The 23,835-nt window shown below is 53.1% G+C and overlaps 9 protein-coding genes across 9 annotated transcripts; 6 read left to right on the forward strand and 3 right to left on the reverse strand.

Annotated features, from left to right (window-relative positions):
* Positions 1 to 1,369: 1,369 nt before the first annotated feature.
* NCS54_00289600 (Hypothetical protein) lies at positions 1,370 to 1,798 on the forward strand (the record flags this gene model as incomplete). The annotated part of the gene is made up of 1 exon (XM_053148483.1): positions 1,370 to 1,798. One exon carries the CDS (start codon positions 1,370 to 1,372, stop codon positions 1,796 to 1,798), a length of 429 nt encoding a protein of 142 aa, XP_053004458.1.
* A 1,462-nt stretch (positions 1,799 to 3,260) lies between these two features.
* Positions 3,261 to 4,544, forward strand: NCS54_00289700 (Lipoyl synthase, mitochondrial; the record flags this gene model as incomplete). The annotated part of the gene is made up of 2 exons (XM_053148484.1): positions 3,261 to 4,203; positions 4,249 to 4,544. 2 exons carry the CDS (start codon positions 3,261 to 3,263, stop codon positions 4,542 to 4,544), a joined length of 1,239 nt encoding a protein of 412 aa, XP_053004459.1.
* Positions 4,545 to 5,203: 659 nt separating this feature from the next.
* On the forward strand, positions 5,204 to 7,694 carry NCS54_00289800 (Hypothetical protein; the record flags this gene model as incomplete). Its single annotated transcript, XM_053148485.1, has 5 exons — positions 5,204 to 5,363; positions 5,411 to 5,522; positions 5,569 to 6,331; positions 6,378 to 6,488; positions 6,531 to 7,694. 5 exons carry the CDS (start codon positions 5,204 to 5,206, stop codon positions 7,692 to 7,694), a joined length of 2,310 nt encoding a protein of 769 aa, XP_053004460.1.
* An 82-nt stretch (positions 7,695 to 7,776) lies between these two features.
* On the reverse strand, positions 7,777 to 8,895 carry NCS54_00289900 (Hypothetical protein; the record flags this gene model as incomplete). Its single annotated transcript, XM_053148486.1, has 3 exons — positions 7,777 to 8,647; positions 8,692 to 8,816; positions 8,869 to 8,895. 3 exons carry the CDS (start codon positions 8,893 to 8,895, stop codon positions 7,777 to 7,779), a joined length of 1,023 nt encoding a protein of 340 aa, XP_053004461.1.
* A 204-nt stretch (positions 8,896 to 9,099) lies between these two features.
* Positions 9,100 to 12,579, forward strand: NCS54_00290000 (Thioredoxin domain-containing protein; the record flags this gene model as incomplete). The annotated part of the gene is made up of 4 exons (XM_053148487.1): positions 9,100 to 9,196; positions 9,245 to 9,651; positions 9,706 to 9,818; positions 10,299 to 12,579. The coding sequence occupies exons 1-4, from the start codon at positions 9,118 to 9,120 to the stop codon at positions 12,577 to 12,579; spliced, it is 2,880 nt and encodes a 959-aa protein (XP_053004462.1). The 5' UTR covers positions 9,100 to 9,117.
* Positions 12,580 to 13,607: 1,028 nt separating this feature from the next.
* Positions 13,608 to 15,380, forward strand: NCS54_00290100 (Precorrin-2 dehydrogenase; the record flags this gene model as incomplete). Its single annotated transcript, XM_053148488.1, has 2 exons — positions 13,608 to 13,917; positions 13,963 to 15,380. The coding sequence occupies 2 exons, from the start codon at positions 13,608 to 13,610 to the stop codon at positions 15,378 to 15,380; spliced, it is 1,728 nt and encodes a 575-aa protein (XP_053004463.1).
* A 552-nt stretch (positions 15,381 to 15,932) lies between these two features.
* On the reverse strand, positions 15,933 to 16,713 carry NCS54_00290200 (Hypothetical protein; the record flags this gene model as incomplete). The annotated part of the gene is made up of 4 exons (XM_053148489.1): positions 15,933 to 16,290; positions 16,347 to 16,382; positions 16,525 to 16,575; positions 16,634 to 16,713. 4 exons carry the CDS (start codon positions 16,711 to 16,713, stop codon positions 15,933 to 15,935), a joined length of 525 nt encoding a protein of 174 aa, XP_053004464.1.
* A 1,282-nt stretch (positions 16,714 to 17,995) lies between these two features.
* NCS54_00290300 (Aminotran-1-2 domain-containing protein) lies at positions 17,996 to 19,496 on the forward strand (the record flags this gene model as incomplete). The annotated part of the gene is made up of 5 exons (XM_053148490.1): positions 17,996 to 18,160; positions 18,211 to 18,252; positions 18,327 to 18,729; positions 18,773 to 19,430; positions 19,475 to 19,496. The coding sequence occupies 5 exons, from the start codon at positions 17,996 to 17,998 to the stop codon at positions 19,494 to 19,496; spliced, it is 1,290 nt and encodes a 429-aa protein (XP_053004465.1).
* Positions 19,497 to 19,743: 247 nt separating this feature from the next.
* NCS54_00290400 (Phosphoribosylaminoimidazole-succinocarboxamide synthase) lies at positions 19,744 to 20,785 on the reverse strand (the record flags this gene model as incomplete). Its single annotated transcript, XM_053148491.1, has 2 exons — positions 19,744 to 20,314; positions 20,442 to 20,785. The coding sequence occupies 2 exons, from the start codon at positions 20,783 to 20,785 to the stop codon at positions 19,744 to 19,746; spliced, it is 915 nt and encodes a 304-aa protein (XP_053004466.1).
* Between the last annotated feature and the right edge of the window lie 3,050 nt (positions 20,786 to 23,835).

A 23,835-nucleotide genomic window follows, 5' to 3' on the forward strand; every position in this document is an offset into this window, starting at 1 on the left:
ATGTCCGGAGCGAATGACCTCTTTTCGCAGTGATGATCGACGGGTGATGGGGGTTCTCTTCTCTCTTGGCGCTCGCTCAACCAGCAAAGCTTCAGCGGAATAACAGCCACTGTCGCACCGGCCACGAGTGCCTGAATAAGGCAAAGCGCCAGGCACAATTTCAGAGGCGACGCAGGAACCGGGCGGGTGTGCCTGGTTCCTGGCCAATCCCGAGGGGGGAGGGAGATTGTGCAAATTTTACTCGACGGCTCTTGTGCCTTTTTGTGAACAAGAGGGAAGAGGGTCATTACCAACATCAGATTGGACAGGGCAAAGCTCGAGAAGGTCATTTAGCGGCCAAGGCCAGAAAGTGGCTCAACGTCCTAGGGACGCCGAGATGGTTGGACCTTCACGTTGGGCACACTCTGGCTCTGGGAGAGCCTCGCCGTCAGGTAATTCCCTCATCTCGCAGCCTGCGTTCATCGCCACCCGGCAAGACTTGTCGGTTCTGTTCTGTTGAAAAGTGCAGAGTTTTTCCATGGTTGCAACGCCATCCCAACAGTCCGTCACCAAAGACCAGGATGGCCACTACCGGTGAAACCTTGCCTGCTCCAAAGACATTCTCAAGTTCGTCTCACGAAGACAAGAGGAGAGACAAAGGCCGAACAGCCAAAGGCCATGGGCTGGCGCTTCTGGGGCCTACAATGACGCCAAAAGAAACGACATGGGCCTACGACAGGGCCACGTCCCAGGGCCTGGTCGCCCGGCACGCGTGCCTGAAGCTCTCGACATGCGCTGTAATTAATTTCCCTCGAGGGGGAGGCCCAGACCAAGAAACCCCGTTGACTAGGTCACTAGTACCTGAGACACAGCCCAACAAGGGCTTAATTCCGTGTCACCTATACCCAGTGTAATGGGCTCCGGCCTAGTCCGCCCCTCCCATCCCACCATCATGGTCAACATCTGGCCTGGCGGCACTTTGCTGCACTTGAGCCGTACCCTGGTCAGGTCTCTCTCTAATGGAGGGCTCGTCTGTAAGGTCCCGCGGCGCCATTGTTTGCTGTTCGTCGCATAGACAGTGCCCCGGAGTACTTCATGGATCCCTCCCCCCCGACGCACCACCTTATCCCGGACTCTCTCTTCTAGGATCCTTCTAGCCTTCAAACCTTTCGAAACATCTCTTCCCCACAGACTTCGTTGGCAGAGTCTATCGCTTCCTTTATCAACTTGCTTACATAGCCTGGCTTTCCGCTGTTTGAATTACAGAGCATTCCACTCGCTCACTTACACGACCGCCTCTACCTTCACACACAACTTTTGCGCGCGATACACCGCTGCCTGCACGCTTTGAAAGCACTCACTTACACGGTCCATCAACTCACTCAACAAAATGCATTTCTCTAAGCTTATCCTGGCTGTCCTGCCAGCCCTCGCCCTCGCCGAGGATACCACCACTCAGACTTCCACTGCGGTCCTCACCAAGACCTACTTCCTCTCGCAGATTCACACCGTCACCGCGACTGGCTTCAGCACTGAGGCTCAACCCGAGACCACCCAGGCTGAGACCACTTCCGAGGTTGAGACTGTCGCCGAGACCACCTCTACCCCCGTCATCGAGAGCACCAGCTTTGTCTCTGTTGTCAACGCCACCTCCCACGAGGCTACCCCCAAGAGCACCATCGCCAGCACCGCCTCTGTCGGAACCACTGGTGGTTCTGGCGAGGCTACTCAGGTCCCCGAGAACGCTGCTTCCGTTGCCCAAGTCGGCAAGATGGCCCTGGCTGGTGTCGCTGGTATGGTTGTCGTCGCCCTCCTATAGTCGCGCCCTAGTACGCAACTAGGGGTGGCCCTGAGGACAGTGGATTTCCACTGTCGACTTCCGAACTCTTCGATGCGATCATCTCGTCACTCAATCTTTGAGACTCTTTTGCTTTTTACCCTTGGCCATTAGCGCGGCCTATTTCTTTACGATGAAACGACGTTAACAGCGCCACGATGTCGACTGCAGAACGACACTCGCCGTCTGGCAAACAACACTCTGCTTCACCTTGATGAGTCTTGAGACTCTGCCCTTCTTCATGGATAGCCCGACTTGCTTCCATGCGCTTCATCGAGCACACCCGCTCCTTGGACACGCCTCGCGGGTTTTCAACTCTTAATGTTTCATTCATCCCCGGCGGCACGCACTTGTGCGCGTTGACTGCGCCATACACAGCTTCAGTCTGTGTCTTGTGCAATGTTTATGAGCTGCTGCCCACGTGTAAGGGTAACCGTTGACCTCGACCAAGCCTGTTTTATCTTCTTCACCCCCTTTCCCCATCTTTTCCAGACTCCTTAAGGATGTCTCTTCCAGGCTTGGTCAACACTCAACGGTTTTGAGATCAATCCCCTTCTCACATGGACTGCGGCCGGTGCGTGTTGCTGGCTGGAGATCCCTTTGAATTGTTATTCGGTCAACATCTCCTCCCGACTCTGCTGCCACAAAGGGAGACGGGACCAAGGAGACGGGGACGACGTCGGCGACGCGGGAAACAATCATATTCTCTTCAAAACCTCTGATTCTTGGATGAACTGGTTTTTCTATACTTCTCTTTGGCGATACCCCCTTTAGGATGGTTGGTGATCCGGGCAGGAGCCTTCACTCTTGTGACGATGCTTCACGACCCTTGGATGAAGGATTGACGTTTGGAGTATGGTTTTGTTTGATTCGGAGGGGTGGAAAATGATTTATATGAAAAGGAGGATTGGTGATTAGGTTCTGGAAAGGAACCGATGAAGGCCGTTTGGCTCTTCCCAGTAGATAGGAGCAATAGACCTTGTCAGCTCAACGTCTTGGAGTCAATATCTGTGTGAATGTTGTGCTGTCGGACCATTCGGCGACTGTTGGCCGACGCATCGTCTGCTTGTCGGCGTATCGACTGTTCGCCTTCTATCGGCGACTTGATCCTCGGCTACCATGGAACTCATGGTCCGATGACTAATTTGTCCGTTGTGAAAAGGCGCAAATCGACCCTTGCAAAGGCGTTTTGGTGTTGCGATGGATCGACCGTCAGCTGCGAGGGAGCTGATTAAGGATATTGCGAGGTCCTCTGATTGGCTAGTCTCTCGGATGCCACCCGGGCTCGGGCGGGTCGCATCGGCCTTTTCCCCCGAATTTCTGCATGGGCTTCTGCAGCCACTGAACCAGCTTTTGCTCAACATCCCCACGAACGCCTCAACGGTCTTTTTTATTCCTCCCCTTCCTTCTATAGACAAGAGGTCGGTTGCCTCGTCTCGATATCATGGCGTCGATAGCTCCCTCCCTCAAGCGGGCGCATACCCCTCTCCGGAAAGCCCTCACCGCGGCTTCCACCGTTCGAGCTTTCGCCACTGTACCTCCGACATCGAGCGAGCCCGCCAAGCCCAAGCGAAAGAGCTACTTCAAGGATACTACGGTTGCCGAATTCTCAGACTTCTTGGCCACCTCGTCGCCTGCGCAGCCGCTGTCGCCCGCAGAGGCATTTACTCTTCGAACCGCCGAAGTCGGCCCCGAGGGCAAGAAACGGACGATTACGAGATTGCCAGAGTGGCTCAAGACGCCCATTCCTGCTGGAAACGATAACTTCAAGAGCATTAAGAAGGATCTGCGAGGATTGGGACTGCATACAGTCTGCGAGGAAGCTCGATGTCCCAACATTTCCGAGTGCTGGGGTGGTTCCGATAAGAATGCTGCCACTGCGACTATCATGCTCATGGGTGACACGTGCACCAGAGGATGCCGCTTCTGCAGTGTCAAGACAAATCGAAAGCCCGCGGCATTGGATCCTCACGAACCCGAGAACACCGCGGAAGCTCTGGCTAGGTGGGGTCTTGGATACGTTGTCTTGACCAGTGTGGACCGAGATGATCTGGCAGACGGCGGAGCACACCACTTCGCCGAGACGATCCGTAGAATTAAGCAGAAGAAGCCTTCTCTGCTTGTTGAGGCTCTGACTGGCGATTTCCGTGGTGATCTGGATATGGTAAAGGTTGTGGCCGAGAGTGGACTCGATGTCTACGCCCACAACGTTGAGACCGTCGAGGACCTCACCCCATACGTGCGAGATCGCAGGGCCACTTTCCGACAGAGCTTGAGCGTACTGAAGCATGTCAAGGAAGTCAAGGGCAAGGTGGGTATCATCACCAAGACCAGTCTGATGCTCGGTCTCGGGGAGCAAGAGCACGAGGTTATGGCCGCGCTTGAGGGTAAGAAGCCAGTCCTTTTGGAATGAATTCAACTAACAGCCGCAGAACTTCGCAAGGCTGATGTCGATGTCGTCACCTTTGGCCAGTACATGCGACCAACCAAGCGCCACCTCAAGGTCGAAAAGTACGTCACCCCTGACGAGTTTGAGATGTGGAACAAGAGGGCACTGGATATGGGCTTCCTGTACTGCGCCAGCGGACCTCTGGTGCGCTCCTCATACAAGGCCGGAGAGGCCTTTATTGAGAACGTCCTCCGCAAGCGCTCGGGCGAGAAGGCCATGGCCAGGGGAACCCTTGCCAAGGCTGTTGCACTGGACTCGGAGACTCGATCGTCCATCTAGGGCTGCTTTCATTATAAAATTACACTACATAATCACGGGTTATGACCACGCGGTGGCCGCATCGGATGGCGTTCATTGGATAGGGGGGGGGGTGTCTTCAACTAGAAAAGCACGGCCTTCAACAAGGCTGGGTGTCACATACTCAACACAATCACTTGCCCGGAATGGGTCCATCAACATCATCTCAATTTCTTCATTCTCAGTGAGCGTCTGCAGAATACACGTCATCATTGTGCAAAAGTTGCCCATGCTACACTTACACTGTTCCATGAGTTGAGGGGCTCGCAGATTGACGGTGATATGGCGAAGGTGCACAAAACCGTTGCTCGAATAGGTTGAGAAACAGTACCACTGCATGTGACTCTTCCATCTGACAGTAAGAAAATACAAGATGGATGGAGAGGATAGTTCCATGGTGCCGTGATTGAGGGGATTTCCATGCCGTTTCAATGCTGGTGCCCGAGGAAGGTGCAGGTCGCTCCTACGACTACATTCTCGGAAGGAGCATCAACCCGCGCTTGCCTCGAGCATCAACTCAACTCGAAAGCACCTGGCATCTGCACATTTTCTATAATATTTTCCAACCTCACTCTCCAAGCTGACTTTTCTTCCTTTCGACCTACCCCTCTCTCTACCCCCTCTCATCTTCGTCCTTCGTTATGAAGTTCAAGGGGGCTCTCGCCCTTGCTCTTGCGGGCACGGCACACGCAAGATACTGGCTCGAAGATATCCCACACCTGGGAACCGCTCCCTATTACCCGGACAAGCTATACCAAGTCTTTCGCAACGTGAAGGACTATGGCGCTGTTGGTGATGGAGGTGGGTGTCCCTGATGCTGTTTGGTTTCTGGCTCATAGCTCGTCTAGTTGCCGACGACACGGCTGCGATAAATGCTGCCATCAGCGCAGGCGTTCGATGTATCCCCGGAGTTTGCAAGGGGAGCACGATCTCGCCAGCGCTCGTCTACATTCCTTCAGGGTCAGTTGCTCGAGGAAGAATTCCAGCATGCCGCTGACTTGGATAGAACCTACCTGATCAGCAACTCCATCATTGATTTATACTATACCCAGATTATCGGTGACCCCAACGACCGTCCGATCATCAAGGCATCTCCTGCCTTCTCCAAGGAAAGCTTTGGCTTGATCGATGCGAACCCATATCTATTCAACGGCGCTTTATCCTGGAACTCTACAAATGTCTTCTTTCGACAGATCCGCAACTTGATCTTGGACACCACTGCTCTCCCTCCTGAATTTCCCGCTGTGGGCATCCACTGGCCTTCTTCCCAAGCAACATCTATCAGCAGTTGCGTGTTCAGGCTATCGACTGCTCCGGGCAACGCTCACACTGGTCTGTTTATCGAGGAGGGATCCGGTGGCTTGTTGAACGATCTATACTTTTACGGCGGCGGCAATGCGACTGTTCTGGGCAACCAGCAGTTCACGGCACGCAACCTTTGGTTCTCTAATGCCGATATTGCTGTTTGGATGACCTGGAACTGGGGATGGACCTTCAAGAGCGCCGTATTCCAGAACTGCCGCGTCGGTATCAAGATGGACGATGTATCGAAGGGTGTTGGTTCCATCACTCTCCTTGATAGTTGGTTCGAGAATATCGACTCTGCTATCTCGACGACACGCACCGACCCAGGCGCCGCAGGAAGCGCAGCGTCTCTGGCGATAGAGAATGTCAAGTTTAAAAATGTCAACAAAATCCTTGTTGGCCCTGAAGGCACCGATCTTATGGGCTCTATGATGAGACCAGCAGCTGAATCTGTTTTTGTGATGGTAAGTACCGCGGAGGGAAGAACCTGGAGTACTCTGACAATATCAGGGACACTATGCCGACTCTCGGGGCATGTTTGATGCAGCAGGCTACTACGCTCTACCATCACCTCGGGCTGTTAGCCTTCTCGACCGCAATATCTATTTCGAGAGATCAAAGGTAGGTTGAGTAGCTGTTTTCAGGCGCTGCTAACAGCGATAGCCCCAATATGAGCAGGTCCCAAGCATCTTCTTCGTTTCAGCCAAAGCCAACGGAGCTTACGGAGATGCCTCTCACGATGACACTCAAGCCCTCAACGCGCTATTCAATTACACAGCAGCCAGCGAACTCATTGCTTACCTCGATGCTGGATACTACATGGTCACCGACACCATCTATATACCTCCGAATGCCAAAATCGTGGGAGAGGCCCTTGCGTCGATTATCATGGGTACTGGACCAAACTTTCAAGACGTGGAAAACCCTCGACCAGTCGTTCAAGTTGGTCGTCCAGGGGACGTTGGTCAAATTGAATGGTCCGACACCATTGTCTCGACCCGCGGCGCAACGGCAGGCGCCATTCTCATTCAGTACAATCTTTACAGTCCCGGTTTGCCATCCGGCATGTGGGATGTACACACTCGTATTGGAGGGTTTGCGGGAACATATCTCCAGGTTTCTGAATGCCCTGCCCTCAAAGCTACAGATACGGTTCAGCCAAAGTGTGTGGCTGCTTATATGAGTATACACATCACAGCGTATGCTGGAGGCTTGTTTACGGAAAACTGCTGGTACTGGGTTGCTGATCATGACCTCGAAGACCAGAAGTACCAACGAGTTACCATCTACGCAGGACGGGGTGTACTCGTCGAAGCCCGGAGAGGTCGCATCTGGCTCAGCGCAACTGGATCCGAGCATCACGTTTTGTACCAGTATCAACTCGTCAACACAAAGGACGTGTACATGGGCCATGTACAGACAGAGGAGGCATATTTCCAGCCTCGCCCCGTGGCCCAATACCCCTTCCCGCTTGTGCCTGTCCTCAGCGATCCTGACTTTGGGGCGGGCTGTCAGAATGACCCTGTTCCTGCGGGATGCAATATGGGATGGGGCATGAGAGTCATGAATTCCAGCAATGTGGTTATATATGGAGCGGGGCTGTACTCATTCTTCAACAACTACAACGACTCGTGTGCGAGCAACAAGTCTCCGGAATTCTGCCAGGAGAGGATCTTGAGTTTCGCGGGTTATAATGAGGGAACGAGAGTCCTTGGACTGAGCACGGTGGGTACCAGGATCATGTTGGAGCGTGATGGCGTAGATTGGGTTGAAGCGATACAGAACAACAGCACATTTGCCGACACATTGGCTCTGTATCAGTCATGAGCATTTAACTATAATGTCCCCCGGCCAGGTAGGAAGCGCACACTTAAGGTGTACATAGGGTATCAAGTGCTGTACCAGTCATTTAACTAGAATCCCAAATTCCCCGCAAAGCAGTCAATGCAATGAAGACAGCCTCATCTGTTCTGATGGTCCTGCTGCCCTGGTTGGGCAAAACGTTGATCCAGTGATCAAACAGCTCCTTTGTCTTGGAGCCTTGGATGTCCATGCTGCTTAGTTCCTCGTCATTCATAGATGCAAACTCGAGACCTCGCGGGCCACCGAATACAATGAGCAGATGGTTGAAGTTGACTCGTTTGCCATGAGGGAACGCCTTGGAGGCTGGGACTCCACGTTCCGAAGTGCCAATGCTGATGTCATAGCCATTCTCATACGGGCTCTCGGTGAAGACGCCGGACAGAGAGTTGGCCTTTCGAACGGTATAGCCCCAGTAATAGCCGCCCTCGGTTCTTGGGGCGGCGGGATGAACTGGCTCAGGGTATTGGGTCTCGTCGTCGGGGAACTTGAGTGTTATCCTGGTCTTTGGGGGGATTTCTTCCTGAATCTCAACTGGCTGATCCAACCCCACTTCAACAAGAGTTCCAGAACCCGTGCTTGTCTGACCAGCAATCGTGACACCCTCGCGATAGGAAATCCACTCCTTAGGATGGGGATGATGCGGCATGTCGAGACTGGGCAGCAGCGCGGTGAGACGCAGGTTGGGGTGAAGAGGGAAGAGAGTCTTTCGCATAAAGGGCGGTGCCTCTAGGAAAGACAGAATATGGGTGAGAAAGTGGCATGGGTCGGTATCTCCAGTGTAACCGTTCGGGTCCGTGTGGCGAGGTCGGGCAGAGAGGGGAGAATCGTCAAAGACGACGACTTCATCGACGGAGAAGACGGCGAGGGCACGAGCAATTCGACCTGGCTGGGTCATTCGTTGGTCGGCAGTAGCAAGACTGACTGGTCAGCAATGAAATTAATAAAAGAATTGAGATCATACTTTGTAAGGACGCTACTAGGAATTGCGACGGATACTGTCCATGGTCGGCCACCATCCGTTGGGTTGAAGGTTGCGGATGGCTTGAAGGACGTTGTGTCCTGGCCATTGTGGCCGGTTTTCCGCTTCTACTCAAAGTTAGATATACAGCGACAGCGGTTTCTTTGATAATTGACTCACCTTGGACTTGCGCTCGTGAAAAGACATTTTGATGATGGGGTTCCAAGCTGTGGAGCTTTGTCCATGCTCAGTGAAGCTCAAAAAGTTATTGCATTGATCCGGCAGAATTTGTCTGGGGTTGTCCACCGCCTGCCCGATCCGGTCTCAGAGCACATGCCTGCCTGCGCTTGGTCAGCATCACAACCAACGGAACGATACGGATGATCTGGCCTTCATCTTGAAACTCATTCAACAACAACCATCGCAACCATGAGCGGCCCTATTAGTATCGGTTCTGAATCGGAGTGGAGCAGCCTCCTCTCCGGCACAAACGTTGTCATCGCAGACTGTACGTCAACCCCCTCCGATGCCACGCATCGTCACTAACACGCGCAAGTCTACGCCGACTGGTGCGGTCCCTGCAAGATGATCGCGCCGACCTTTGACAGCCTCGCCAAGGAACACTCGTCCCCTCGAAAGGTGGCCTTCGCCAAGGTCAACGTCGACAGCCAGGCCGGCATCGCGCGATCCAACGGCGTCTCAGCCATGCCCACCTTCAAGATCTTCCACAACGGCAACTGCATCGAGACCATCCGAGGTGCCAACCCCCCGGCGCTGACGGCGGCCATCAACAATGCTGTCAAGCTCGGTGGCGCGACCAAGCCTGGCGACGCATTCAAAACACCCGGCCGGACGCTGGGCGGAGATACAAAGTCGGCCTCGCTGGCCAGGCAGTGGAGCTTGAAGGCGCTTCTGGATATGTTTGTGACATTTTTCGGACTGTATTTTGTGTCACTGTTCTCGGTACGTTGCTAGAAGGAACTACAGGACGAGGGTGGGTTGCTGACAGGCTTCTAGTTCGATTCATACAAGGCGGCCGAGAAGAGCGTGTTCAACATTTACCGTCAACCCACAGTCCAGACTTCGAGTGGAGCGACAGTGGGCGGAGCATCGAGGCCTGGCCCTCCAAGGTCTACATTCAAGACTTTGGCAGATATTGGTAGTGATTAAGTGATGAGCATGGCGTTGGCAAAGGATTCTTTCATGGGCGTAATAATTATATCGATAGTCGAAGGCATTAGATCAGCACTGATTCATAAACCATCTTTCCGGAGCTTCCATATCCCTGTCCTGACTTCCTCTGTGTGAGACTGCTCATGAGTGCGGCCATCATGATTACCACTTATATCACGTGACTACGCGTAGCGGCGAAAAAGTTCCAGACGAGCTTCCAACTTCAACCATCAACCCAAAACTTGTACAATACAGAAAATGTTGTCAGCAAGGGGCATCCGGAATGCCTGTCCGAGGTGTAATGTTTCTTCTTCATTAGTTTCGACTCGTTTTTACACCCATTCCACTCCTTCCCTACGATTACGACGAATTTCTCCCCTTCAAGCACCCCAGCCCAATAAGAGCACGGCAATTACACAGGCTTTTTCGACTTCCAGATTTTTGCGACAAGAAGCGGCGGCCCCGCGCGCATCGCCTGAAGAGATTGAGCAGGTTGTCCGAGATGCCAAGCAGCGATTCAGAGATACTCTGCCAAAGGGATATCTTAATGACGAAGAATACGCCCTCTACGAACGATTGTACGGTGCACCCTTGCGAGAGACTAGGCCTGAAGATGTTGGTATCCCAGAGCATGCCGACATGGGGCCCGAGCCCCCACGACCGGATAATGAGGGTACTATACTACGGGAGGTTGAGGGAGGCGAATTCGAGGAGATCGTCTACCAGATTCCCCGTGAGGAGGCAGCGGAAGACGAGATAGTGGAAGAGTCTGGCGAAGTGCTGCCGCAATCCGAGCTGGCAGACTTAGCTATGGAAGAGTCACTACATCAACCCCCGGGATATGTCGAACTAGTGGCAAGGAATCAACGAGAGTACGATGCGATGCAAAAATTGGCCAAGGACTTTGAGGAGACACGGCGACAGCAGCAAGAGGCCGAGGATCGAGTGGCGGCTGAGGAGGAGGAGCTCGCAGAGCGTCTGGTGGAGGCCGAGGAGACGCCTCAGTGGCCAGAGGAACAATGGAGGGAGAGAGTGTCTGGCGAGACTCTGCGATTTCACCCTCTTTCCATTGAGGGTCGATTCCATGGCAGTCCCGTTGAGATTTCCCTGCCGCGGGACGAGCTGATCATGCCAATCCGAGACCTTTTGCAGCGAACACACATTGACCATGTCAAGAGTGCAGCTGAAGATGCATTTGGTGGTGCTGGCCTTCCTTTATCTCCTGCGACGCCCGAAGGCAAGAGGAATGGCGGGCAGAGAGCTGCTGGCATTCACGCAGATTCCCGACACATGACCGAGATTGAGGCGGACGCTTTCATTGCAGGTTTCTTACCACCTGCCTATGCCTCCGTTATGGCTACACTACGAGAGGTCCGGAAGCGAGTTGGAAGTGAGTGGCTACAGTCCAAGCTCAAGGACGGTACCGGTCTCAGCGTTCTCGATGCGGGATCCGGTGGTGCTGGCTTGATCGCTTGGGATGAGATTGTGCGAGCAGAGTGGGATTTGCTGAAGGAGAATGGCCAAGTCAAAGGACTTGACCCTCCTGGCAAGCGAACAGTTGTGGTTGGATCAGATCGTCTACGACATCGCGCCAAGACCTTCCTCCACAACACCACATTTCTTCCTCGACTGCCTGATTATGAACATTCAGGAGAGATGCGTGGCCAGCATCTGGATGCAGGAGACAAGCCGCAGGCTCGAAAGAGCTACGATGTCATCATTGCGTCTCACCTCTTCCTCAAAGAGCAGCAAGATCACTACCGACAAGCCATCCTCAACAACCTCTGGAGTCTGCTGAAGAAGGACGGGGGTGTCCTTATTGTTCTGGAAAAGGCTCACCCTCGCGGTTTCGAGGCTGTGGCTCATGTTCGTGATACAGTTCTGAAGCAGTTCCTGCTCCCTCAGTCGGGACAGTCTGAGGTTTCCCCTGAGGACTTCAACCCGGCCTATCAACGCGAGAAGGAGGCTGGACATGTCATTGCTCCTTGCACCAACCAAGGAGTGTGTCCCATGTACCAGGCCACTGGCAAGAGTACTGGCCGAAAGGATTTCTGCCACTTTAACCAGCGATTCGTGCGACCTACCTTTTACACTCGCATGCTTGGAAACAGCCAGGACAACCAGGGCGAGGTCGAGTTCAGCTATGTGGCTCTCAGACGTGGTGTAGCCAAGGAGAGCCCCTGGACTGGCAAGCAGGCGACGGAGGTGGCTTTCAAGGGATACGAACACTCAGAGACAAAGCCCGATATGCAGACGCTACCTCGAACGATCTTGCCCCCCCTGAAGCGCAAGGGTCACGTCACCCTGGACTTGTGTACCCCCGAAGGCAAGCTTGAAAGATGGACGGTGCCCAAGAGCTTCGGCAAGGTGGCATACCACGATGCTCGCAAGGCACGATGGGGAGATCTCTGGGCGCTCGGAGCCAAGACGCGAGTTCTCCGACAGGTCCGGGCGGGTAAAGGACACGACGACGGCGGCAAGCGAGCAGGAGAGGGCAAGAAGCCCAGAAAGGTTGAGATTGTCATGGGCCCCGGGGGCATCAGCGCGAGCGAGAAGAACGCACCCCGGGAGCGTCGCAGCAAGAACAAGCAGGACAAGAAGAGCCGACTGATCCAGGAGATCCTGGAGGCGGAGGAGGAAGAGGAGAAGATGATTGCCAAGCAGATGGACGAGGAGGTTGAGGCTGAGCTGGAGGAGGACAGCAGGAAGGGGCGTTGAGAAATTGTATCACCAATGTAAAAGTATAATGTACAAAAATGAGGCATCAGGTCGGGGTATGACATGAGGCGTTGGATATCATGATAGATCTCAACACAAGCACAACACACCGTAACGACATATTTGGACCTTGTTTCCATCCCATCTCAAGTACTCTCGAGCCTGGATGCTGGCACCATTGTGGATCCCCCCGGACACCATCAAAATTTTCCTCCGGGTCCGGGATGCGATCTTGAGCGGGTTGTGCTTCCTACTCCTACCACATTCGAGCCACGCCCGGTTAGCTCAATCGGTAGAGCGTGAGACTCTTAGAAATACCAATTAATGGTATCGAGTACGCGATCTCAAGGTTGCGGGTTCGACCCCCGCATCGGGCTGTTCCTATAATTCGATTGCGAGCAAATTGCGAGGCTTTCTCTTTTTGCTGTTGTGAGATGCGGCTGTGTGGTGTTAGGGTGCTCACGTGATGAGGAACTGACACATCACGTGATCCATTCTCTTTTTGTCCCCTGTCATTCCATCATTCTGTGTCTCCCCGTGACCAACAGCTCGTCATCCCAATGCTACCCCTTCCAGGATTAATCGTGATTTTGGCATCTCCTATCTTCAGCCGCCCATCATCACGTTATCATGGTTCATGCATCTCCGATTGCGGGCCGCGGAAGTCGGCGATTGCGTCTTTTTGCGGCAGAAATTCTTTTGCGGCCGCCCGACAGGCCGATAACGCCACGAGGGACGACGCCCCGCGGAGACTAAATGGCGTCAGTTCGTGCCAATCAGATGAGGCTGATTTGGGTTGGAGGTGACTGTCTTGGAGGGGTAGAGGGGCACTTTCAATGGGCAAGGGTCTTTTTTTTATTATGGTCGTGGGGTGTGTACATGGGGAGCTTGTTTATAAGCCGGACAAGTCTCGCCATTACGGCGTTGGATGGTTTTTCGGAGAGAACTGACCCTTTTGACCTTCATCTTTGACTGATTCATTCCAGCTGGTTGATTCAATATTCCCAGTTTGGGGTCCAGTCATCGAAATGGCGACAGCTTCACCCACTTCGCTACTCGCCGCGCTCAATTGCAGAGACAACATCCACGTCGTGATCGGAACAAACCCTCTCGCAGCCACTCGATGCGGCCAGTCACTCAATGCTGGAGCGCGACCTATCTTGATTGCCCCTGAGGGTGCAGAGCTTCACTATGCTCTGCAAAAGAGGATAGACGAGGGTCTTGTTCAGTGGCACAAGAAGGCCTTTGAAGACACCGACTTGCTGCGACTTGGTCGCGAGGAGGTTGACGGTGTTGTCGATGCCGTCTTTGTTACTTCGGGGCCTCGAGATTCCTCCAGTGAGTCTTGTGTCAAATAACCATCAATTAAAGCTAACAGTCCAGGCCTTCACATCGCCGCCCTCTGCAAGCGAAATCGAATCCCCGTAAACGTCGTCGACGCTCCCCAACTCTGCACATTTTCCCTTCTCTCAACACACTCGGACGGTCCCCTCCAGATCGGCGTCACAACCAATGGTCGCGGCTGTAAGCTAGCCTCGCGCATCCGTCGTGACATTGCTGCTTCTCTTCCTGCCGACCTCGGCGCAGCTTGCTCACGTCTAGGCGATGTGCGCCGGCGCATTCATCAAGAGGACTCACTCGGTGCTCAAGACGACCCTGCCTCCCTCGACGACTCTTTCGATCAGACAGCTCAATTCAACAAGCTCGTCACAGACGAGGATGCCAAGAATAGAAGAGTGCGCTGGCTGAGCCAAGTCTGCGAATACTGGCCTCTTAAGCGACTGGCCGCCATCACAGACGACGACGTTGAGACTATCCTCAAGTCATACCCCGGAAACGGCCCCGACATCAAGCGCGACCCCGGAACTCCGGAGAAGCATATCGGTGCCATCATCCTGGCCGGCAGCGGACCCGGCCACCCAGACCTCCTCACACAGGCCACCCACAAGGCCATCAAGTCTGCCGACCTCATCCTCGCCGATAAGCTCGTGCCTTCTGGTGTCCTCGACCTCATCCCCCGCCGTACCCCCGTCCAAATCGCTCGCAAGTTCCCCGGCAACGCCGACCGTGCCCAAGAGGAGCTTCTCGAGATGGCCCTCGCAGGCGTGCGCGAGGGCAAGACTGTCCTCCGCCTCAAGCAGGGCGACCCTTACGTCTACGGCCGCGGCGGTGAGGAAGTGGCCTACTTCCGCCAGCATGGTCTTGGTGATCGCGTCTCTGTCCTCCCTGGTGTCACCAGTGCCCTGAGTGCGCCGCTCTTTGCTGCTATCCCTCCCACGCAGCGCGACGTCGCCGATCAGGTCCTCATCTGCACTGGTACCGGAAAGAAGGGCAAGGCCCCTGCGCCACCAGAGTATGTGGCTAGCCGTACCGTTGTCTTCCTGATGGCTCTCCACCGCATCAATGGTCTCATCCGTGAGCTCACCACTCATATCGAGCTTGAGCCTCTTGCCCCCGCCAATGAAGAAGCCGTCTCAGCCCAGCCTCCACCTCCCCCAGAGCCATCTCAAGTATCCCCGGTGACGGGCGAGAGCAAGCGTACCCTGTGGCCGCGCAACACTCCCTGTGCTGTCATTGAGCGAGCCAGCTGCCCAGACCAGCGAGTCATCCGAACAACGCTTGAGCACGTCGCCGAAGCTATTGAGACCGAGGGCAGTCGGCCACCAGGTCTACTAGTAGTCGGAAGAGCCTGTGAGGCTCTGTTCACGCCGGAAAAGGGCCGCGCCTGGGCTGTCGAGGAGGGATTCAGGGGTATGGAGCTAGAGGATTTCACTGTTGGTCTTGAAGCATTGCAAGCATGAAACCGTTGGTTATGGGATTATCAAAATGCGGAGTTTGGGCATAGCGTACGGTAGCATTGCTGGAGTTTGATAGAATTGAAGCCCTGTTTTTGGCAAATAGTCTTGGTAATTATTGTTGGCATCCATACATACCTAGTCAGGATATTCGAGCATGCTTGGCGTCTGGCTCATCGTCAGGCTTATCGTCCTCCGGGCCCTCGTCCTCTGAGTTTTTGTTGAAGTTGCCATCCTCTGACGCAACAGATTCGTTCATCCACTCATGGGTTGATTTAATTTGGCGGCCTAGTCAACGGATCATGGCATGGGACGTTGGTTGTGCCCTCATTCTCGGGGCAGGAGTAGTATTCTCCGAGTCAAACCCAACGCCAACTCACCCAATGGATAGTCTATTATCCAAGACAAACGCACCATCGACAGCACAATCTCCCATGTGAAGTCCAACCCGTCTTCAAGAGCATCCCCCCACATTACTCGGCGTTGTTGAGGCTCCGGCTCGTCCACCGTAGATGTAGCCCGTCTCCTCACCCCCGCCACACCCGCTAGCACTACACGCTAGGCATAGCCCTCCAAGAGGATCAGCTCGCGATACTTTTCATCGCCCAGACACCCCCGCATGGCCTGGTTCCGAAACGGCCAACGTGTGGCCTTGAGTTGATGCTCGCCTCCTGTCTTGGTAACGACTAAGGTGTAGGGCGACCTGTTTCGGATTGTCTCAACCCTAAAGGAATGAGTGTCACCCAACAGCATGGACTCAATGTGTTTTCGGCGCTTCTCGAAACCGTGCTGGATGATGCTTCTGCACATGGCGGGTGCGTTGAGAAACCCGGGGTTGCCGTTACGTTTCCACAAAGAATACGCAAGATTAAGCAAGTACAATCTGCTGGCATGTGCAGCAATGTTGGGAAGAAATCTGTTCAGAGTTAGTCCGGACACTCTGATTTGAACACGAGACGAGATCCAACTGGCCTGTTCAAAATCCAGTCCGGCTTCTCAGATCGTTCCCTGGTCCAATCGATGACCAGGCGACAATCGCTATATTCCCATTTTTTTTGCGTCTCCATCTTCAGGTCCAACGCGTCCAGTACCCAGGCATCGAGGGACAGTGATAGAGTCTCATTCTCGATACCAAGCTTGAGACTAGCACAGCTCTGTCGGAAGTCTTGGAAGTTCCGTTCTGTAAGGGGGGAGGCCGAGCCTAGGTATGGTCAGTCAGGTGAACAGCCGCATGGCAGGCAGCACATGGATACACCTACCAATCGTTCCAATTGACAGTAATTCCCTTGTCAATATACTCCTTGACCAGGTGCGGTTCAATCAGCTTGGCCACATGCATCGAATCAAAGCTTGTTGCAAATGAAGTAACGGCAATAGTCTTGCTGTATAGATCCGTGTCGTGATATCGGCGGGAGTATTCCCCTTCCTCGCAGGCCCACTCAGGTTGTCTTCTAGATCATCGCTATCAGCCTCGCGAAGCTCCAGGTTATATTGAGAGAAGCCCAGGATCTCTAGCCTTGTCGATCAATGGGGGGAAAAAAACCATCTGTCAATTCCAGGGAAATGTGACGACCAATCCTTCAAAATATGTTGTGTACGAGCCATCGCAGACCCAATTACCTCGGCGGTATGAGACCCCGGGCCATGCTGGGTTGGTCAATTGGAACTGTGTTGGGTCCAACTCCCATGCATTACTAGTCGGGGCTCGGCGGCAGTGGCTCTTGATATCTTGAGCCGCTTGCTCATTGATAGGCAATGGAACGATGGGATTCCCTTCAATTCTCAGGCCTGGGTTGATGAACGATGGGTACCGTTTGAAGGTGGCGATGCCGCCTATCTGTTGGATGTTGCTCAACGATTCAAAAAGCCTTCTTTTCCATTCGCCTACAGACACTCGAGGAGCCTCAAAGTCGCTATCATCGGGGATTTCGATGAGGGAAGCGCGTCATGAATGATGCCAAGTCGTGGTGGTTTCTCCGCTCCTGATCAACGACGCGACGCGTTGCAATTAATAGCTAATTAATTGGTGGCGGCTTAATTCAGCCAACTTTGGAGCGAACGTCATCTCAAAAAAGCAAGTAAGATGGAGGTTCACTCCAGGGGATCATGATGAGGATGCATCTTTAGCATATCTTTGATGCACGCCGAACCTGTAACAAGATAGCAAAATGACGCCAGCCTGTGGTTTGCATGCACCTACCGTCGCCTTGATGGTGAAGATCAAACATGGGGAGGAGAGGTAGATGCGTAGTGTTCTACCCACCTCCCGTCTCTTTCAGTTCATTAAAAGAGAAGCAAGTCCGTGAGGAACCGGTTCGTGTCTTCTTATTAACCATTTCTTTTCCCAAGTAAAGAGTCCATCAGGGTGCTTTTGCGTCATAGCGCGTGTCCTGACACTGAAAACCATCGCTCACTCTACTAAACCACCACACCTCAAAGCCACGATACTCTTTCATACAATCACCATTGCTTGAAAATCTCACGGTCCTGAAACCACATTCGTTGGCATTGAGGCATTCCATAGCACAGCTACACAAGCACGACTCCAATCCAGCTGACTCATCAGCCCCATCCTGCAGGCAGTCTCCGTTTTCGCAGTAGGTAAATCTCGGTGAGCCGTCATGTTGATACACCTCCACTTTGCCGATGAAATGGCCGACCCTCTATCACGGCGAGCGACCGAGGCGGTGGGCGGGTTGGATCTGCCGTGGAGGTTTGCACCGAGGGGAGATTACCACCCGGACAACAACCCAGAGGGATTGATATCCTTTGCTACAGCTGAGAATGCATGGGATCCTCTCCTTGGTGACAAACATCCAGGACTAACACCTTTCAGGCTCTGGTAACACAAGAGTTGAAGCAATTCGTCGATGAAAATGTATGAGAAGCCCCATACAAAAGATGCCACACCAATGGCTCCTCCACAACCCGAAACCCTGACTTACAGCCCAGGTCACTTTCTCCCTCGATGACTTTCTCTACCGCGGCAGCCATGCAGGAGGCCCACGTTTCCCCAAAGCCCTGGCTGTTCACCTCAACGAGTATCTTCAGCCACACGAACCCATCACTCCGGACATGATTCAGGTCGTCGGGGCCGCTACTGCAATGCACGATATCCTCGCGTGGGGAGTTGCGGATCCCTATGATGGTGTCTTGACTAGCAGGCCCGTTTACGGCCGCTTCGAGCTTGATTTTGGCAACAAATCTCAGGTGAGAGTCGTATACGCCTCTACGGAAGCCGAGAACTCCTTCCAGGATGATGTTGTCGAAAAGTTTGAGGAGGCCTTGATCCGGTCTAGAAAGGCTGGTATCAACGTTAAAATGCTGTTGATTGTTAACCCACATAACCCGCTGGGTAGGCAAGCCGCTCCCTTTTAGTGCAGACTAACACCTTTCAGGGAGATGCTACCCTCGCTCTACCCTCATCAAGATCATGCAGTTTTGCCAGAAACATCGACTGCATCTCCTGAGCGACGAAATCTACGCCTGTTCCGTCTTCGACTCAGGGGAGGCTGCCGTTCCTTTCACCTCAATCTTATCCATTGATTCGTCGGGGCTTATCGATCCAGACCTTCTTCATGTTACCTACGGTCTTAGCAAAGACTTTGGAGCAGCTGGTCTGCGTGTCGGAGCCATCATCACTCGTAGCAAGCCTGTCCTCCGAGCTATCGAGGCTGCCATGCGTTTTCATAACCCCTCTGGCGCCAGTCTTGCTATCGGGAGTGCCATGCTCGAGAACAGGGAGTGGTGCCGTGCCTTCATCGGTGGTTCAAGGATCAAGCTTGCTCAAGCATACAGACACATAACCAAAGGGCTTACGGACATTGGCATACGATATCTGCCTGGCAGCAATGCGGGCTTCTTTGTCTGGATCGATTTGTCCCCGCATCTTCCGTCCGAGCTGGGTGGGGAAAGGACTCGCGAGTTTGCTCTGGCTAAGAAGCTAAAAGAGGAGGGTGTGTTCCTGCACCCCTGCGAAGAACATTCGGTCCATTCTGGGTGGTTTCGGCTGGTGTATTCGCAAGATGCGAGAATAGTAACGGAAGGACTCGAGAGGTGTGTTTTCTCTTAAAAATGTCGACGTAACTAATGTTTTGTAGGATCAAGAGAGCAATCTCTTAGCTGGTATCGATGGGTGACGGTTGGGTAGAGAGAATCAACTTCGTCAGTGGCGGATCCATCCTAGGGCCAGAAATTTCAAAGAGTCAGTCCAAAGCATCAGATCTTTGTATAACCTTGGATGTAAGGAATCAGCTTTCACAATTCGAGGTGCATGTGCCAAGGAGTCGATGCCAAGACTGAAATCAAACTTGTTTCAAGCATATTTTAACGACTTTTGATGCAAAATCGACGGCCATCCGTCAACCAATCACTGGCTAACGGCGTCCTCAAACCTCTTGCCCGTCAACATGAGGAAGGCCTCCCGGTATCGGTCTGAGGTAGCCTGGACAATCTCCTCGGGCAGCGACACGCCATCCTTGCCCTTCAATCCCTCCTTGATCAGCCAGTTGCGGATAAACTGCTTGTCGAAGCTGTCCTGGTCACGTCCAGGCATGTAGCCCGCGGCGGGCCAGAATCGGGATGAATCAGGGGTCAAAACCTCATCGACGAGGTAGATGTTTCCCTCGGCGTCCTTGGCAAATTCAAACTTGGTGTCGGCGAGAATGATGCCTCGCTCCTCAGCGTACTTGGATGCCTCTTCATAAATCTTGAGCGACAGCTCCTTGACACGGTCAGCAGTCTCACGGTCGCCGACCTCCTTCCAAGCATCGTCGGGGTGGATGTTCTCGTCGTGCTCTCCGGCATCGGCCTTGGTGCTAGGCGTCCAGAGAGGCTGCTTGAACTTCTGGGCCTCCTCCATGCCTGGCTCGACAGAGATCCCATGCACAGTTCCGCTCTTCTTGTACTCCTTAAAGGCAGATCCTGTAAGGTAGCCTCGCCTGTAATTGTCAGCCCCTGTGACGGGGGGAAGAAAGCGGAGCGGGCAAGGTCGATTGCTCGCTGTTATACCACCAGTAACAACACAATGCTCCTTGGGGCTCATCAAACAAACAAAGGGCAACCTACACAATACTCTCCAGCTTCACGACCTGCAGGCGACGCACCTGCATGGAGCGGTCCTTGATGGCTTTGGCCTCTTCGGGGGTGACACCAGCGGGAACGTCGAGGGTGATGAAGTGAGTGCGCAGGTCGGGGATCCGTTCCGTCAAGACCTTGAACCAGTGTGCCGATATGAGGTTCAGGATCTTGCCCTTGTCAGGGATGCCATTCTTCATGACGACGTCAAAGGCCGAGACTCGGTCACTGGCGACGAAGAGGAGGGTATCGGCATCGGGGAGCTTGAACAGATCGCGCACCTTGCCGGAGGCGATCTTCTCGAGGGAGGATACGGGGATCTGAGTCTGAGCCATTGTAACGGATTGACGCTGCGCTGCCGAGATATAATGTGATGTGACACTTCAAAGAGGTGACAGTGATGAAATCGTGAGGAGAAAAATTTAGCCGGCCAGTTGGAAGCAGCAGAGATAAAAGCTTCTCCACTGAGTCATCGCCGTTTCCCTCTCCATTTTATCCAACTCCTTCCTTCCCCCGGAGGAGAAATAATGCCTCCATCTTGAAATGCCTGACGGATTTTTGAAATGGTTTGGCTTGACTCGGGGAAGACAGGTTCGAATTGACGGGGTAAGGATGTTGCACCGTGCGAAACAGTTTTATGAATACTCTTGGCACGGTGTGTCGAGCAGGCACACGTCCACCATGTCAAGATGGCAGAAAGGGTCAACTTTGGAGCCTACCTAATCATAAGCAAACTAGGGCAAATAAGAGTATAATCACTTTCCAATAACATTAAATTACTTATGATGATTTTCTTAGAATTCTTAGGCCTTAAATCTGGTTTTTTTCGCCCTGATTACTAGAGAGGTTCAAGGACGGTACCATCCATAGCAAGACGATACCCAGCGCCATGTAAAGCGATTTCCCTGTTCGATGATTCTTGCTGGATCGCCTTGAGTCCGGCATAGCGTATCTCAATTGTATCCTTTGCCCACTCAGCGCAAGAGTCGGACAGGCGAAGGTACTTGAAGAGGGGGTCAAGAATGGCATCCTGAAACTCCATAGAAAGGCCATATGTGTTCATGCAGTTGATCCATTCATCATCTTCCGAGCCCGTGTCGAGAGAGGAGGAAATATAACCACAGATAAAGTCCAGAAATGTGACTTGAAGCCCGCTATTGTCAGGGTCGGTTTCGCGTCGTGGCCCAGTCGAAGGCCAGTTGTTCCAGGAATTCCAGATCAAATTCGCCTTGGTCTTTGAGAAGCCAACATATTCAATCGTGGCTTGGGATATGAGCTGATCAGGGATAGAGACAAAAATGGCGTTTGCTGCCTGAGATGCGGTGACATCAAGAGGTAGATGGCCATACTCCTGTTCGCTGAACCGATTAAGTCGGCGTTTATGAATCTTCCCCATCCCGCTCACATCGACAGGTCCGACGAGCCCTTGGCTCATCAAATGGGTGGCATCAAGAGACGCAAGCATGCTGATTCTAGGAATGTGTTCCGACATGCTGAAGTTATCAAGGCTCGGTGTTGGATAACGGATGTTGGGAGGAAGTAGAAGGGAAGATAGAGAGTAAGTTTAAGAAAAAGGGTTGATAATTAAAGAGCTGAGAAATGTCGATTTTATCGCTGATATTAACCCTGACGTTTGTGAATCACCACCGAGTGTTGGGCCATGCACAACCAAAGTTTGTGTCTGAATATGGCACAGCTGGGTCAGCTTCCATCCTGTTTGACCGGGCATTTAGGATATCTAGATACATATTCTTAGTAAATCCTCTTCAGTATTTCTTGAAATCTTTATACGATAGTATTCCTAGAAGAAGGGTGAACAATCTAAGGTATGATGGATATTCCCCTCATTCTTATAGAAAGCAAGTCGGTGGCCAGAGGTGGTGAGGGAACCGTTTCCAAACACTGGTTTGGAGATGAATATCAATTTCTGTGTCATTCAAATGAACCTCTCGAAGAAAGAACACGTCAGAGCGTTTCGTTTTGGCCAAACGAGGGCCTCACCACTTCGGGGCGCCTGGACAAAGCACACGTCAATATGCATGGAAGACCTACAGGCCATACAGAGTTTTAGCAACGCAAATGATACTCTTCTTTTACAGCCGAACGTGAAACTCTATCGACTTTGTTGGAACATGATACCTTTTGTCGGGAATAGGGGGAACGGCAGGTTACCTAAGGGCGGGAACTGTTTGATCGCAAGACAATACTATAGCGCACCATGTGCATCTGAGGTCATTCGATGAGGAAACACCCTGCCTACCCTGTGATCAGCCTATCAGTGCAAACCCACTCACAATTCCAAGTAAAAACCGGAAGAATCAAGTCTCTTGCCAGACCGCCATAATAGCGGTACCCACAGCAAAGGGTGCAAGAACAGGGCGGAAACCTAGGTTCGGCGAATGCCCCTCGACTTGGCATCAAGGGAAGCATGTCACCACTTTCTCCATGTCTCTGCTAACCTGGTTCTGGGATCGCACCGGCCTCGGCAGAAATGAATAGACCAATCCTCCGGAATTAAAGCTGGATCGTGTCTCAGATATCCGCGCTTCTCAGTCTAGTTCAACGGGTCCTGAAAGCTCCCCCTGAGCTCAAATGCCGGGCTCAATGGAGGCAAGTCCCAGTCTTGGTATGACTGCATGGCGTGATCGCCGCCGTCGAGTTGATAGATTCAATTCGATGCCACCCTTTGGCCCGACTGCAGGGAGTGAGCTGCATCTCTAGACAGCAGACACTAGGCTCAGTCGACAATGCTCTGCAAGATTCATTCCCTTTGCCGTGTTGAGTGTGGATAGCATCCACCTCCTAGCGTTTTTCTTGCTGTAGCTCCTGAACGGCGGATCAGTCCTCCCAGCCCCTTTATCGGACCTTAGTATTTCAACATTCCCTCCATCCCTTTCCCCCTAATCACGAACGTCTGCTCTGACCATTCTGTAACTATTGGCATCTATGACCGATCAATTCGACAGTCCAGCATTCGAGATTGCTGACATCGGCCCCGGCCCCGATACCGGCACGGAGCGGAGTCGCCAATCAAAGTCCTCGGAAGCCTCCGGGCTTTTCAACGACCCTACGCCGTAACTGTGCATAACACGGAGTGCCGGGGCTGGACTGATCAAAACCTCGGCCGTTACTCGCCAGATTTGCTGCTTGATCCAAGACATTTGCTGTGCCGTTCAATCAAATACCCCGGCTAGCTCCGGCGCTATGCCGCTCATGTGGACCTTCAACGGCCAGCCTGACCTTCACGCTCTGCCGCTTTGAAACTGGGGAAACGGTCATTAATTCCCATGTTGATCCACGGCCGAGTCCCTCTGCGGTCCACGGGCCTCATTCGAACCCATGCCCCGGGAGCTCTCGTGTCATGGCGGAGCCTCAAGCCACCAGG

Source organism: Fusarium falciforme, chromosome 2, assembly GCF_026873545.1.
Source record: "Fusarium falciforme chromosome 2, complete sequence".
NCBI lineage: Eukaryota > Fungi > Ascomycota > Sordariomycetes > Hypocreales > Nectriaceae > Fusarium > Fusarium falciforme.